The 15,454-nt window shown below is 35.3% G+C and overlaps 1 protein-coding gene across 1 annotated transcript; it reads right to left on the minus strand.

The window, feature by feature from the left end:
- Nucleotides 1-615: 615 nt before the first annotated feature.
- LOC107703093 (snaclec agglucetin subunit beta-1-like) lies at nt 616-12,519 on the minus strand. Its single transcript, XM_016505617.1, has 4 exons — nt 12,170-12,519; nt 8,660-8,748; nt 4,257-4,333; nt 616-667 (listed from the first exon to the last, which is right to left on the minus strand). Exons 1-4 carry the CDS (start codon nt 12,489-12,491, stop codon nt 616-618), a joined length of 540 nt encoding a protein of 179 aa, XP_016361103.1. The 5' UTR covers nt 12,492-12,519.
- Nucleotides 12,520-15,454: the final 2,935 nt, after the last annotated feature.

The following is a 15,454-nucleotide window of genomic DNA, read 5'->3' on the forward strand; positions in this document are numbered from 1 at the left end:
TGGAAAACCACCCAAAAGTGAACCGTACCGAGCCGTACTGTGCCGTACCATGCAGTGGAAAAGCGCCATAAGTAAGGCTGTCAAGGCTATTTTATTCACTTAAACATCGGATGAAGTGATTTTCTCTTTAATACAGATGATGCCAATGTATTTTTCGATGAGTCCGCTATGTTAGCAATAATAACGTTACCTGCTTGATGGAAAGGGTTGCCAGGTTTTCACAACAAAACCCACCCAATTGCTACTCAAAACTAGCCAAAAACTAGCCAAAAATAATCGCGTTTCGAGGTGGGTCCCCCGGCAAAAATCACGTTAATCGGGGCTAAAATACACGTTATTGGGGTCGCTTCAACCCGCGGCAATAGTGATGAAGTAGCCCAATTCCACTGGAAAACCGCGGACTTGGCAACACTGGGATGAATAGTAATGTCTACGGAGACGAGAGCTGTCGCGGCGTGACCACAGCTTGAAGGCATGCAAAACCCACTTGCCAAATTTCATTGGTGTTTTCTCTTAAAGTCAGAGAGGATTGGGGCTTCCAAGTAAACCCCCTAATGTCGTCACGACATAACTCATAGTGACCGACAGATAAGGAACTGCTTTACATAGTCGAGTTCAAGCAGCAAAATCAGACACAGCACCCTCTGGAGAACTCATCAGACCTTGACTGGGAAAGATGAGCAGAAAAACTGGATTTTTAAGCAATTTTCTTCCAAAAAAGTAGTAAATTGTGCTCTTATTTTTCAACCACTTATCATTTAGAGACCAATCAGTTCTTCAGGGATAAAAGTCCCACCCTATTTTTCGCTCATTGAGAACATGTTTTACTTGGAAATGCATCAGATTGTGGATGTAAAATGGGTTGTTAACAGCATTTTTACATTGATTTAAATTGCATTATTAATAAGCCTAGTACTTTTATTTGTTAATATTAATAATAATTTAATATAATATCTATAGATCATAACAGTATAGACTGTGTAGATTAGCTAGATTCATTAGGAACACATATTTCAGTTGTTAATTAATTAACATATTTCCATAACAGTATATTGAGCGCAGCATTTGTTGTCTGTTTCACATTGTGAGATTTTTTACTTCTAAAAGTATTGCAAAATGCATTGTTACTTCAAATAAACTTTAACTGAAATAAAATAAAATAAAATATCAATATAAAAATAATTTTTTGCTAGTTGCCAAAAAACATTTTTTTCATTTCATTTCATTTAACGAGAAGTACTAAAACTGATATACCAAATAAACTACAACTAATAAATAAATAATTAATACTATAAGGACACGTTTAAGACAAAATAATAAAAATGACAAACACACAACAGAATTACTGTAACTAAAATAAAAGTGCATTAGATACTTTATTACAAAGAAGAACCATAACCACATAATCATAGTACAAAACCATGTTTGTTGTAAATATTATAATATTAGTCTATATCATTTAATATTCTAAGTTTTTCTAAATATTCACATATAAATATAACAAAATAGGGATGCACCGATTCCATATTTGATATTTGCTTTCTGGTACACGGTGATTAAAACATTTATATGACCACATCATGATTGTTTATTTCAGTTCTTAACAGGTCACTGCAGTATATCCGCATTATAGATTCATGAAGTCATTTTCAGTATTGGGTAAGTAGCCTATTGTATCAGATGGTTTAGTAGTGGTTTAATAGTAAGTACATGCGTTGAGGAGGAGTGTTTGTGCCGCAGGTGTCGCTCATTATCATTCACTCCACCGGCCTCGCTCCGTTCCCACGGCTCTCTGCCCCGCCCCACTCATCACAAAGCTCAACCGTACTTGTTTGACGCGTGAGAACAAACCTCATTGGTTCTTATGAGGGTGTTTTTACACTTGAGTTCACTTTTTAAAAAAACAAACTCAGACCCCTTTAAGTGGATCAAGATAGGGGTGTCAATCTTAGGGTTTGTCACTATACGATATGATATTGATTCTCATACCCAACGATACGATATTTGCCAATACCTCAAAAAATTCTATCAGAAGTATCGATGTATAGATCCATATCGATGGATCATTACCAAAGGCTACAGAATACCCAAGGCGTGTCACTCGTATAGTTTTGAATGGGGAAAATGCTAAACGCTCAATATGGCCACTCTATCGAACGAAGCCCCGTCTTCTAAGCAAAAGAGCCAATCCCTAATCGGTAAAGTCAGCGCATCACTGCAGCTGCCGTTATAAGTCCCGGTTGCTATAGAAACAGTCAGCGTTCTGAGACGTGCGCCTAGGACTGCGCATGCGCACTAGCTGGTCTAGCTGGAAAAATAAAGCTTTTTTAACGCTATTTGAGCAAAATAAACAACATTTATGATACAGTTGTTGTCAGATTTCATTGATGATTTCAAATATGACATTTAATTGTAAGCTTGGCAAACAGTTTTGGAGAATTTGATGTTATAAAGTTTGTGATAGCACGTGAAGGCACCATAAGAACAGCTATGCCGTTTTTTTTTTTCGCGACGTGCTCCCCGTCTGTGTAATTCATAAACGCTCATTTATTTATGCACAGTACAATCAGATGACTGACTTTTAAACTGAGTACGTTTTCTGTAAAAATAACAGGCTTGTACTAATAGTGGAATGTGTATTTGTATGCCGGAGCTTGAGCTCTTGAAGCTCCGCCATTCTTTAGAAAAGGGGGCCGGGAGCACCAGCTCATTTGCATTTAAAGGGACGAACACAAAAACGGCGCGTTTTGGCTCATACCTTAAAAGTGGCAATTTTAACAAGCTATAAAAAGTTATCTGTGGGGTATTTTGAGCTAAAACTTCACATGCACACTCTGGGGACATCAGAGACTTATTTCACATATTGTAAATAGGGACACAATAGGCCTCCTTTGAAGAAAGAGCAATTTGTTCAGTAAACCACTGAAAAGAAAGGTTTAGTTTTCCCCCGAAACCATACCGAACCGTGACGTCAAAACCAAGGTACCTACCGAACCATCATGTTTGTTTACCATTACAACCCTACTGTAATACATTTAATTGGACTGAAATCAGTTTTAAAATCTACTCATTTATATAGTAAATTTATTCTGCAAAGTTTAATAGGCTGGTGCTTTTTGCGTCATGCTTTTGTGAAAAAAATTTAATGCAGTTTTTAATCCTCCCAAAGGCCTTTATCTACTCTTAAAGGCAAATGTAGCAGTAAAATTACAATGCTAAAACTACTAGGGATGCACAATATTATCGGAAGATAATCGGAATTGGCCGATAATGGCTTAAAATGTAAACATTAGCATTTGAAAAAATTATACCGATATATCTTGACAATAAAGACGAATAACTCACATGTGCTCAGGGTGTGATATTGATAAGATCACAGCAGTGTGGTCATTCTTCAAGCAAACGTTTGCCTCATTGATGATTAGATTCACTGTTACGGATTGCTGCATTTAATTTGAGAATGCACATGCAGAATGACATCTCCGATGTGCAACAGAGTAAACAATCACTAGTGCTCCTAATGCCCATCTTCAACGTGTTTTATTTATTCAGGGGGTGCTGTTGGCCTACTTGTAATAAAATATAGGTAAAATACACAAATATCATTAAGAGACTTGTGTTTCTAAATAAATAAAGCAGTATCGAAGTCTTAAAATCAGTCTGTTTTGATTTAAAGGCCAGAAGCTATAGTTTACAAGAATACAAATCACAAACAGTTATAAATTAAATATTTTATACAGATTTATTAATTAATATGTAATATTTTTTCAAATGAATTATGAAAACTTATATACAATGTACTCTAATTAAAACATAACTTTAATAATGTTTATGAGTTTATGAGTTTTAATGTTTGTCAAGGTTTTGCTCAAAAATAACTTAAAAATAATTTCCACACAGGAGAGACTTGGTGTTGTTTCAAAACAAAGGGAAATACATCAGTATCAGCATCGGCTATTGGCCAAAATGATTTGAAAAATATTGGCATTTGCGATATCAGCAACAATCTAATATTGTGCATCCCTACATCCTACCATTTGTTAGCTCATATTTAGGCATACATATGTCAACTAAATGAATAAATGCAAAATGAATATATGTAACTATTTTTGAGAAATTGTTATAAATTGTTAGTCTAATGTAATAATTCAGATATCTGTAACTAAGAATAAATTGCATTAATTTTAAATACATTTCACCCAAAAGAAGGACAAACATGAGTAGTGTTTGCTTCACTACGTTTCGGTACAGTCCACTTCTTCTGAAAGACCTTCCCGTTGGGTTGCGTCCTCCATTCCATTGTGACGTCCTGATTGCTCAGTGTCTGCTTTAACTAAACACAGAAACAGCCTTCGATTACTCAGTGAATGAATTCCACGCAAACAAGTTTGAGGCATTTCAGCTCAGAATTAACATCTCTTACTTTATAAATCTTTCAAAAAGAGCAGAAATGGGCAAAACTCCAAACACAAAGCATTGTGTTTTGTCTGTACAAGAAGACTGACTGATGTGGGTTTTTGTTCACACTAAAGGGGAAATCTGATTGTTTTCTTAAATCAAATTTTGTAGACTGATGTTTAACCGTTGTAAGCCATTCGTTTGTGTTGTACACTCCGGTTGTAGGATAAAGGATAAAATGTAATTGTAACAAAACGTTTACAAATGTAATTTTACTCAGTTCATTATTGTTTTTACATTTGTGCTGTTTTGGGAGGATTTATGGTATTTTTTAAATAAATCGGTCAATGACATGACACCTACATTTTCTGTCCGATTGCATTTGTTCAGTTAAAAATTGGTTTAAATGCATAAAAAAGATGCTGCATATAAGAAGTACCTCTCCCACATATGTACCAACTTTAACTTATCAAAAAAACTTTAGTTAATGGTAATTTTTCTGTTATTCAAAGTGTCAAAACATCATGTGGTGCGACCGTCTGGCCATAATTGGCAATAATCTCTTTCAAATTTTGAAAAAAAAAAAAAAAAAACTTTTTAATGTCTGGTATGTAGTTAGTATCCAAATTTGGATATCATGTGGTATGACCTCAGAAAAACAATGAATATTAAGTTATTTTTACAAGTATTTATTTTTATTATAAATTCCGTAGTGACCTTTCATGGGAAGCTAGCTTGTTTTGTTTAGGTGGCCAGTTTTGTGCTTGTAAATTTTGACTAAATTTTAAAATATCATGTGGTGCGACCAAATATGTCCCAGATTGGCAGTTTTTTTCTGCTTTTATATTAAATTAATGGTTTATATACATAAAATACTTTATTTTAGTATCATTTGGAATACATTTTTATGCAATTTGGGTCATTTCAGACAGTTTATGTTTAATCTTTTTACAATATGAGAAAAATGCAAAAAAATAAATAATTTAGAGCATGTAATTTTAGTTTGGTAATTATGCATTTATTAGTAATTTATTATATATTTATTAATAACTATTTTAATCTATTTTACCAGACTCCACTGCCAAGGAAAGTAAAATAAATGCTCGCCATAGGAAGCATGTTAATTCTGACCCTGCAGTCAAGCACAAACTCTAGATGTAATTTTCTACTGTAAGAAAGATGTTTATGATTTCATCTCAGAACCTGAGCCAGCAACCTTCCGCTACTCTAAAGGAACCCTTCGCAAAGTCCTGCCCTCCTTAGTTACTGTTGCTACGTCTGACAAACCATGGCACTTTCATGCAACACATCATGTTCTCATGCAGTGAAAATACATCACGGAGCAAAGAAGACACTGACAATGTGCAGATATACAAGACAGAGCAAGTTATTAAACAAAGTCTTAGAGTTCAAATTTTGTCTTTTTTTTTTAAGAAATTCAAACAACAAATACTGTTTTGTGCCTCTTTAATGTGTCATGACAGATCGCTGTAGCACCTCAGTTCAAACGGCATGTGAACCAATCATCTCTTACTAGTTATAACACAAAATAAACACGAATGAACATCAGAAGTTATTTAGTTTCAACTGTGAAGAGATGTCAATACACACTATTTTTCAAGTTCAAGTCCACCAACGTTAAACTACTCTCCTGTCTGGTTTGTTTATCAGACAGAAATGGTGGATTTGGAATTATGATTGGTCAGATCGCCTGTTAATCAAACTCCCGGCGAAGGGTCATTTGAGCAGCCAAGATTGGGCAAAGTTTAGAAATAACTGGGTCTAATAAAATGACTGCAGTTAATGCCATGTGCTGCACTTTTCACACGTTTCTTTAAATAGATTTTTAATGATATAAGGTCTGTAAGAAAAATGATGAGGACTGAAGTTTCGTCTTAAATGTAAATTGCGGATAACAATGAAAGTGATAGCCTTCTGTTCCCACATCTTTGGTAGTCTTTCAGGTGGAAACAACCAAATGTTAAGGTGCAATTATATTCAAGTACCCTTTTGGTCAGCAGATGGTTCTTGATGGCCTACTGCCGCTCCCACGCTATAGGTGACGATTGACAAAGTAACGTTCAGGAGATACTATTTACATATTATTGAGATCGGAAAGAATTATCTCTATGATAATTAAGCTCTTTGTAGAGAAAGGAGAATAGTTTACTTGGAGTGGAAGTTTGGTCGAGGCAGACTATAATTTCTTACAGGTCTTTGTGTCATTTGGAGCGACCACTCATCATGCAGTGTGACCAATAATAGCAATAACTGTATTAAATTAAAACTAAATGATCTAATTTATGTGGCTGAAATATGAATCACTGCTACAGTATGCTTAAGTGAATGGAAAACATTTTTATCAGTTTTATGCAATTTACAGAAAAATAAGGCTGCTAACTACATTTAAGAAAGGCAACTTTAAAATTATAGAACAAAAATATGAGATCATTGTTTAAACTCAATAGAAATGCAAATACTTTGTTTCTAAACACTTTAATTACTGAGAACATCTCAATAAAAATGTTAAGCATGTTAAGGAAATTAATTAATTTTAATATAAATCATCGTCGCACCACATGACATTTTTTAAGGCTATGTCCGATTCATCTAGATGAAAAAACACTAAAATCACTTACTTTCAAATTTGAATATGCATTTATGTGTACACAACATTGTTAATGTTTGAACAACTACAAAAGATATTACTAATTTTTGTATTTTAAAATTTGCCTGTCGAAAATCCTTATACGTCAATGATCCATATATAAATAAATTAAAACATATATTATTTAAAAAATTATAGAAAAAAAAAACTTTTTATGTAAAATTCACTTTATAAAAGACCCACGTTTCTAATTTTCATTCATGGAGATAGCATGACCAATGTGCCGTGGTTTAATGGGGAATTGTTTCCATCTACTTGAAAATAAACACTTCTAAAAAAAAAAAAAATTCAACTACTGCCACCAGATGGCTCTAGGGCTCTAGAGCATTACTCAATGGCTCATTTGTCATTTCCATGTAGGTATAGATCTTTTCACAAGTTGTTTTTTTTTTTTTTGTAAGATTTATGTTAGGACATTATAAAATCATTATAATAATAATAAAAAAGACTCTTTGTCAAGGATTTTTTTTTGTACTGAAGTGTCATTATTTTGCAATTATATGCAAAAATTAAAGTCAAACCTGAATATGGTGTTAGATGTGTGTATTAGTGTGTGTGTTTGCATTTGTTCTCCATTGTGGACGTGCTGTGGTGGCACTCCATCATTTCTGTGTGTGTTCTGCATTGTAGTTGACAAATTATGTAAGAGAGAGCAATTCATGTCGCGTCAATTTTTCATTTCTTATGAGTGGGTTACAGTCTCCCATTGATGTCTATGGGTTTCCATCTACTTGAAAATAAACACTTCTAAAAAAAAAAAAAATTCAACTACTGCCACCAGATGGCTCTAGGGCTCTAGAGCATTACTCAATGGCTCATTTGTCATTTCCATGTAGGTATAGATCTTTTCACAAGTTGTTTTTTTTTTTTTGTAAGATTTATGTTAGGACATTATAAAATCATTATAATAATAATAAAAAAGACTCTTTGTCAAGGATTTTTTTTTGTACTGAAGTGTCATTATTTTGCAATTATATGCAAAAATTAAAGTCAAACCTGAATATGGTGTTAGATGTGTGTATTAGTGTGTGTGTTTGCATTTGTTCTCCATCGTGGATGTGTTGTGGTGTCCCTCCATCACTTCAGTGTGTGTTCTTCATTGTAGCGGATTTCTTTTTGACAAATTATGTAAGAGGGAACCACTCATGTCATATCACTTTTTCATTTCTCATGAGTGGGTTTGGGTTGTATGCATTGTGGATGTGAGAATAGGGTTGACACTTTATTTGTGTGTATTTTGTGTTCTGCATTGTGGCTGATTTAGTGATTTTATTTGACAAATTCAAAAGAAAATGTATCGATCTTATCACTTCCCCATTTCATTTCAACATCCTGAGTGTGACTTTTTTTTTCACACTAACATACCAGATATCAATCCAATTTCATTTTTTAGTTGTAGAGCTAGCAAGTGTTGACAATGGTACAAAATCTCATGCCATTTTGATAAAGGGAACATTTTTCTTTTATTTCATCAAATGTCATTTGGGGTCAAAAAGACGCTGAACAGAAGGGTTAAACTGACCTGATATTTGCTGTTTTCTATACTATATGTTCCACAATTAATTCTAGTCAGATGAGTATTATAAAGTTAACCTTGTTTAAGACGAGCACCATCAGTTTAGCTTCATCCACATTCTCAGCAGATTTCACCTGCACTCGGATCACCTGCCTCTTCCTCTTGACTGTGGGAAAAACACATTGTATGTTTTACTATATGGACAATTCCATGCAAATGTCAACCTTACCATGAAAAAATAAAGTTTTTACCACAAGAACAAAACCCTAATTAAGTTGTGTGTTTAAGTCTGTATTTTACTGCATTAACTTGCTTTAATAGAAATTCGAAGGAAATCGCTGTTTATCCACCACATATGAGGGGTGCACCCAGAGTAAAATTACATTTTCATCCGACTATATTTCATGTTGTCAAATGAGAGATCAAAGGCTGCCAATTTTTTTTTAATTTACGTCAACAGTAAGCATTTTGTAGAAAGATGGAGGCCTGTCTAAAAAATTAATAAACTCACTTTGTCTAAACAGCGAGGATTTTTGGATTTATAAGGGCTAGATTTATGTAATCGGGATGCTTCAGCGCTGTCATGTCCATAATGTTTTAAAGATTACGTTTATATCATAATAATTATTAATGCAATTAACTTGAAATTTTCTTTACAAAGCCAAATTATGTCCATTCTAATTATGATCAACAGTTCATCCATTCAGCTCCATTCTTTGCAGGAATTCAGTAAACGACTTCCTTTATGAATGGGCCTTTGAATCATTGATTCACACGATTCGTTCAAAACGCGGATTCATTCAGAAACTAAACACCACTGTGTTGCTCGGAGACGCAACAGTTCTGCTGTGGCTTTAAAGGTAATATATTCTCTGCAAAATTGAACAAAAACACATAATATTCCGTTTAAAATATAACACAATATCAACTTATTTACTGAACTGTTGAATAAAATCACATTTAAACTCGTGATATTCAGGACAAAATCACTCATGTGATATTGCTCTCGCTGATATAAATATGAGACAAAAACTCATGCAGGGGCATTTTTTGCCCCAATATATTTAATTTTAGGGCATAACTGCATTTACGGAGTTGTTGCCCTGCATCATGTTTGTCAACAGTCAACTGTAACTGAAATGTAAGATGACGTACAGGTCTGGGGGCGGGGCCAATGCGTTAACTGTGTTAAAATATTTTAATCTCATTATTTTTTCATAACTAATTAATTAAGTTAACGTGTCAAACTGACAGCCCTAATATCTATCTATCTATCTATCTATCTATCTATCTTTTTTTTTTTTTTATTTGTTCATTTAAAAGTAGACATTTCAATCTTTCTATAGATTTCTTTCTTTTGTCTGTGAGGCATGTAACTGGTTTATTGTCGTAGAGATCACAGAGATTAGATGGCAGAATGCACATCCTCTTTATTTTCTCTATTTTACAAAAGCACAACATTTTGGTGTTATTGTGAGTGTACATAAATGAAAGCAGTAATATTTTTTTTTTTTACAAATGTTGTAGCCTATTAGGCTGCTCTTATCTGTATGACCAAAAATGACAGAGTATTTTAAGTTCTTTCCGCAGGAAAAAAATGAAAGGGATTGCGCAGGCACCTCCGTGTCATGCAGTAAGCGGGTTAATACTCCCACACTTCTCATAAACACTTGATATGCGCATATATAGTGTATATTCATCTAACTTAAAGCTGCAGTCCGTAACTTTTGGCGCTATAGCGGTTAATAAACAGAACTGCGTGCATCTTGCGGAAGTACATTGTAGCCGGAGCTACTTCTTTCCGTTTATGTCTATGATGAATCATGCAGGTAATGGGCTACTCCGCAGCGGTACCTACCCGAACCAGTCTAAAATAGTCTGAATATAAACACTTATTATAGGTGTACCGTAGTGATTCAGGACAAGCCAAAAACACGGTTTGGAAAATGGATTCATGGTGTACTCGCTTATTATAAAAATGTTGTACATTTTGAACACAAAAAAAGTTACGGACTGCAGCTTTAACTTCAGAGTGAACCGCCGTACAGCAACCCTACTCCTCTCAATATGTGAGAGATGTTTGTCCTGTCTCCTAGACATACCTGTATCTGAGAAGCAGCTGGTGATGCTCGAAACAGCAGCTTGGCACATTTGGCCATCAATACAGAGAGCGAAGGCTCTGGTTTGAGATTGTAAATATTTTGCCGGTACAATACTCAAAACTTGCCATCTCATTTGATAAATTAGTTGATTAATTAAAGGGTTATTTCACCCAAAAATGAAAATTAGCCCATGTTTTACTCACCCTCAAAGCATGTATATGACTTGAAAAAAAAAATGTATTTGAGGTGTATATGACTTTCTTCTTTCAGACGAATCCAATCAGAGTTATAGTAAAATTTTTCCTTGCTCTTCCAAGCATTAGAATGGGAGTAGGTGGGTGTTTTTGTTTAACAGTCCAAAAGTAGTCAAATAAAGCGCGTGCATCCATAATGAATAAACGCCTCCTGTAGCGAATCGATGTGCTTTTGTAAGAAAAATATCCATATTTAAAACGTTATAAACACTTTTCTCTCACTTCCGCTGACTGTCATACCTGCAAGCCATTCCGGTGGATGACGTAGGATGTACACGCGCACGTGCCAGTGAGATATGCTAGTCTCGCCAGCTTACAGGGGCAAAGGAAGCAAAGTTTCTTTACTTTACCAAAGGAAAACCAGTCTCCTCTTGGCTTATATCGAAAACCTCCTACATTTATCTTTACAAATCCTCGTTTTGTGCTTCTAATTCGTGACCACCTTTTTGTTTTGTTCTCTCTCCGTCGCGCTTCCGCATTCGTCACTAATCACCGGCACATGCGTGACGCATACGTCCAATGTCATCCGCCGAAATGGCTTGCACGTATGACAGTCAGTGGAAGTTAGAAAAAAATAATTTATAACATTTTAAATATGGGTATTTTTCTTACAAAAACACATCGATTCGCTACAGGAGGCCTTTATTCACCCCCCGGAGCCATGTAAAACATGTTTTATTACAGATGCGCACGCATTATTTGACTACTTTTGGACTGTTGAACAAAAACACCCACCTATTCCCATTCTAAAGCTTGAAGAGCAAGGATAATTTAAAATATAACTCCGATTGGATTCGTCTGAAAGAAGAAAGTCATATACACCTAGGATGCTTTGAGGGTGAGTAAAACATGGGCTAATTTTCATTTTTGGGTGAACTAACACTTGAATTAATTACTTTATGTAAAAACTGATTAGGTTTGGGTCAATTTCGAAGACTGTGAAAAATGTTCAATTTTAGTACTCCTCACCAAACCCACACTACAAAAGAATCATATAAAACCCAGTAAACCTTGAGACTATTATTTGTGACATTAGAATTATTTTGTCTAGTGTGTAACATTTCTAAATAAATAACAAAATGTTAAAATTGATAGGTTTGGCTTTTCACCAAAACCATACTTTGTAAAAGTCTGAAGTAGATAATTTAAATGAAAGTCACATTTTCCTATTCAGTGTTTGTCAACAAATAACAAACAAATGATTGTACAAAATAGTTCAGGACAGACTTACCAGTGTTACAGCAGAAGTAATAAGCTGAGGTGCATGTCCAGTCTTCAAGTGTACGAGGATAAATATTTGCACCAATGCAGTCATACCTCTGCACTCTAAATGTCTGAGTAGTGAGTTGGGTTGAGGAAGTGATGTTCGCCTGATCTGACCACTTCCAATTGTCTCTGTACAATCCAATCCAGACAAAAACCCCCAAACTATATATCAACTTGATTATCTCATCATTGTCTTCTTTACTCCTAATGGTAGCCAGGTTTGTATAATGATGTCTGCAGTACTCCTGAGCATCAATCCATGTCTTTGTAGTCTTGCTCAAAACCATTTTCTCTGTTGCGTTTGCACTTCCTGTGAAAAATCAAAAATAGTCAAGACGTTAAAGCCAAATTCATTTTCTCTAACGAGTGTGAGCCTGTTATAGGGATGTCACGAGAACGAAGTTGGTATAAACATTTTAAAATCCTGCCGGTACTTGTTTTTCTTCAGTAGCGTAAGTACCAATGGTACCGAAGGTAGCGACTAGTGAGTGAGGCTGCAATTCTTCTGGAGCTGCGTTCCAGTTCACTTTTTTTATGCCCTTCACTCGCTAACTTCCCTCCGTCTCGTTTACTCGGATGTACGTCATTGATTACGTTGCATGAGTGCCCACTTCTGGCGGAACCCTTGGAATGGGCTGAACTGGAACGTCCTAAGCCCTTGATCACTTAGAATCAGCTATGGAGTTGGTTTATTGTTTACGATTCCCCTTACGAATTTGTTTGGTGCAGCATTCTATATGTATATAGATATGCTTGGGCTGTTATAAATGTAAAAAACTAATAATTTATATATTATAGAGTTGTTTGGGGTGGGGATAAATTAAATGCGATCTGTGATGACGTCACAGTCGTGTTGCATTGTGGTCTACAGAGCGGCCTGAAGTGTGCATATGAAGCAGACTCGCTCCCTCGGTCAAAATCGAGGGGTCGAGGGTATGTCCATGTAATCTTCCCTCGTCCACTTGACAAAGTGGAATGCGCTTCAAAATGGCGGCAGGGATTCTCCCGAGGGGAAATGCTTAGGGAAGTTTGCGAGTGCGTGTCTAAAAGTGAACTGGAACGCAGCCCGGAACTGACGAGGGCAGCCAGGGCATACGCCTGGAAGTGTTTCAGTCGGTCCTCAAAGGGTAAAGAAGAAGAAAAAAACGCCTACAATCACACAGAAGAACTACACGTGGAAGATGGAGATGATACATGAATATGATTCTTTTCACGCTTTACATGTTACCCTTGGGAGATATCATCAGGAAACACGGTGTTAGCTTTCACTGTTATGCTGATGATACTCAGCTCTATATTTCTTCGCGGCCCGGCGAAACATACCAATTTGAAAAACTAACAGAATGCATAGTCGATATAAAAAAACTGGATGACGAGAAATTTCTTACTAATAAATTCTGAAAAAAAACAGGTGTTAATTATCGGAACTAAAACCTCCGCATGTAATAACCTAGAACACTGTCTAACACTTGATGGCTGCTCTGTTAATTCTTTGTCATTTTAATAAGTTATCTAAAATTGCTCTTTAAAGCATTAAAATAACTAAATTAAAAGTTAAAATCACAGAATTAAAAATGAAAATAAATAATAAAGAAAATGACTACATTTTAACTGCTTTAACTCATTTGAGCTTAGTAATTAGTAGCCTACTAGCTTACATTTGATTTACCTATTACAATAGTCCACTTACAGTTACTATCATAAAAATACAATTTATGTGTAGGTTTAAAATTCTACAAAAGACACATTTAATGTCCAAAAACAATTTTTTTTAGCAAAATGTATATTTTAAGCACCACCACCAGTCCTAAGTTCAGTTAACATGACTAATATGCATTCATACATGATTATCAAGTTTAAATTCTAAACTACTAAAGTTCTATAATTAAATAATACTTGATTATCATAATATCATATTATAACGCATGACTTACTGATGTTAAGAGTGTACTTTCAGATATTTAAAAAGCTGTGCCATTTTACAAAAATCATATATATATATCCATAGTCCATAGAACAAAGGGACCTCATTGCTTTCACAAATAACGAGGAAATCGAACCACAAATGGACCCACAAACGTACCGAACTTAGACCACCTCAGTCTGTCATCATATCAGACATACAGCAGTACTTTACAGGTTTTTTATTCGCTTGCACTGCTTTTCCATTGTTTTTTTCTATGTAAACATGGACGCGTTTGACTGTTGCACTTGCGTCTCTTGCAGCGTCTCATGCATGAAACACCAGTCTAAAAACACGCTCAAGTTAAAAGAAGTTCACTTCCATCTTCTTCCATTTTTTCCTATTCCACTGCCCGTGTCGCATCTTTGTCAACACAAAAGCGCACTCTGTGTGAATGGCACCTAGCGATATGAGCGTGTCACACGTGAGCGGTTAATCACGTGCGCCTACAGGTGCATCTCAATAAATTAGAATGCCGTGGAAAAGTTAATTTATTTCAGTAATTCAACTCAAAGGTTGGATCACTCTTTTCTCTTATCACCGGCATATTGTCAAAGTGTCTAATTCTAACATTTGGTAAATTCTATTCAAAATCGCGATTCCTCGATTTAAAAAAAAATAAAATCGTGGCAAAACATTAAATTCAAATGAATCGATTAAGCCGGAAAAAAAATCGCCCATCCCTAAATGTCATTATATTAGTGTCTTCATTCATACACTGAATTAATGAGTATCTATAAAGAGTGAATATACATGTTTCTCACCATCATAACACATGAAATAATAAGAGCTGGTGCAGGCGAAATCTTGCCAGCCTCCATTATAATATATTGCAGCACACTCCTCTCCTCCATAGTAGTTATCTGGCTGACCCGAAGCCCAGGACTTGAACACCATACTCTCCTCGTTATAAGACCAGCGCCAGCTGTTGATGTCCTTGTACAGTCCGATCCAAGCAAAGCCAGAAAACGTATCTGCAGCTTCTTGCAGACGCGTCCAGTCTTCATCACTCTGAACGGTGGCCAGGTCAATATGGTGCGTCCTGCAGTAATTCTGTGCATTTTCCCACGTCATAGACTGCTTGATCAGAATATACTCTTGTTGTATACACAGAGGTAATGACAGCAGTCCTGCAAGAGAACACAGTCATTTTATTATATTTCCTTCTTAAAGTTTGTCCCAGTCATCACGTTTTTATTCTGACACTTAGTGTTGTCTCAATACTGTAATTTCTAACTTGGATACAATGCTGTAAAAAAAAAAAAAAAAAAAAAAATTTGATATCAC

The sequence above is a fragment of the Sinocyclocheilus anshuiensis genome, unplaced genomic scaffold, assembly GCF_001515605.1.
Source record: "Sinocyclocheilus anshuiensis isolate Anshui unplaced genomic scaffold, SAMN03320099.WGS_v1.1 scaffold1147, whole genome shotgun sequence".
In the NCBI taxonomy this organism is placed as follows: Eukaryota; Metazoa; Chordata; class Actinopteri; order Cypriniformes; family Cyprinidae; genus Sinocyclocheilus; species Sinocyclocheilus anshuiensis.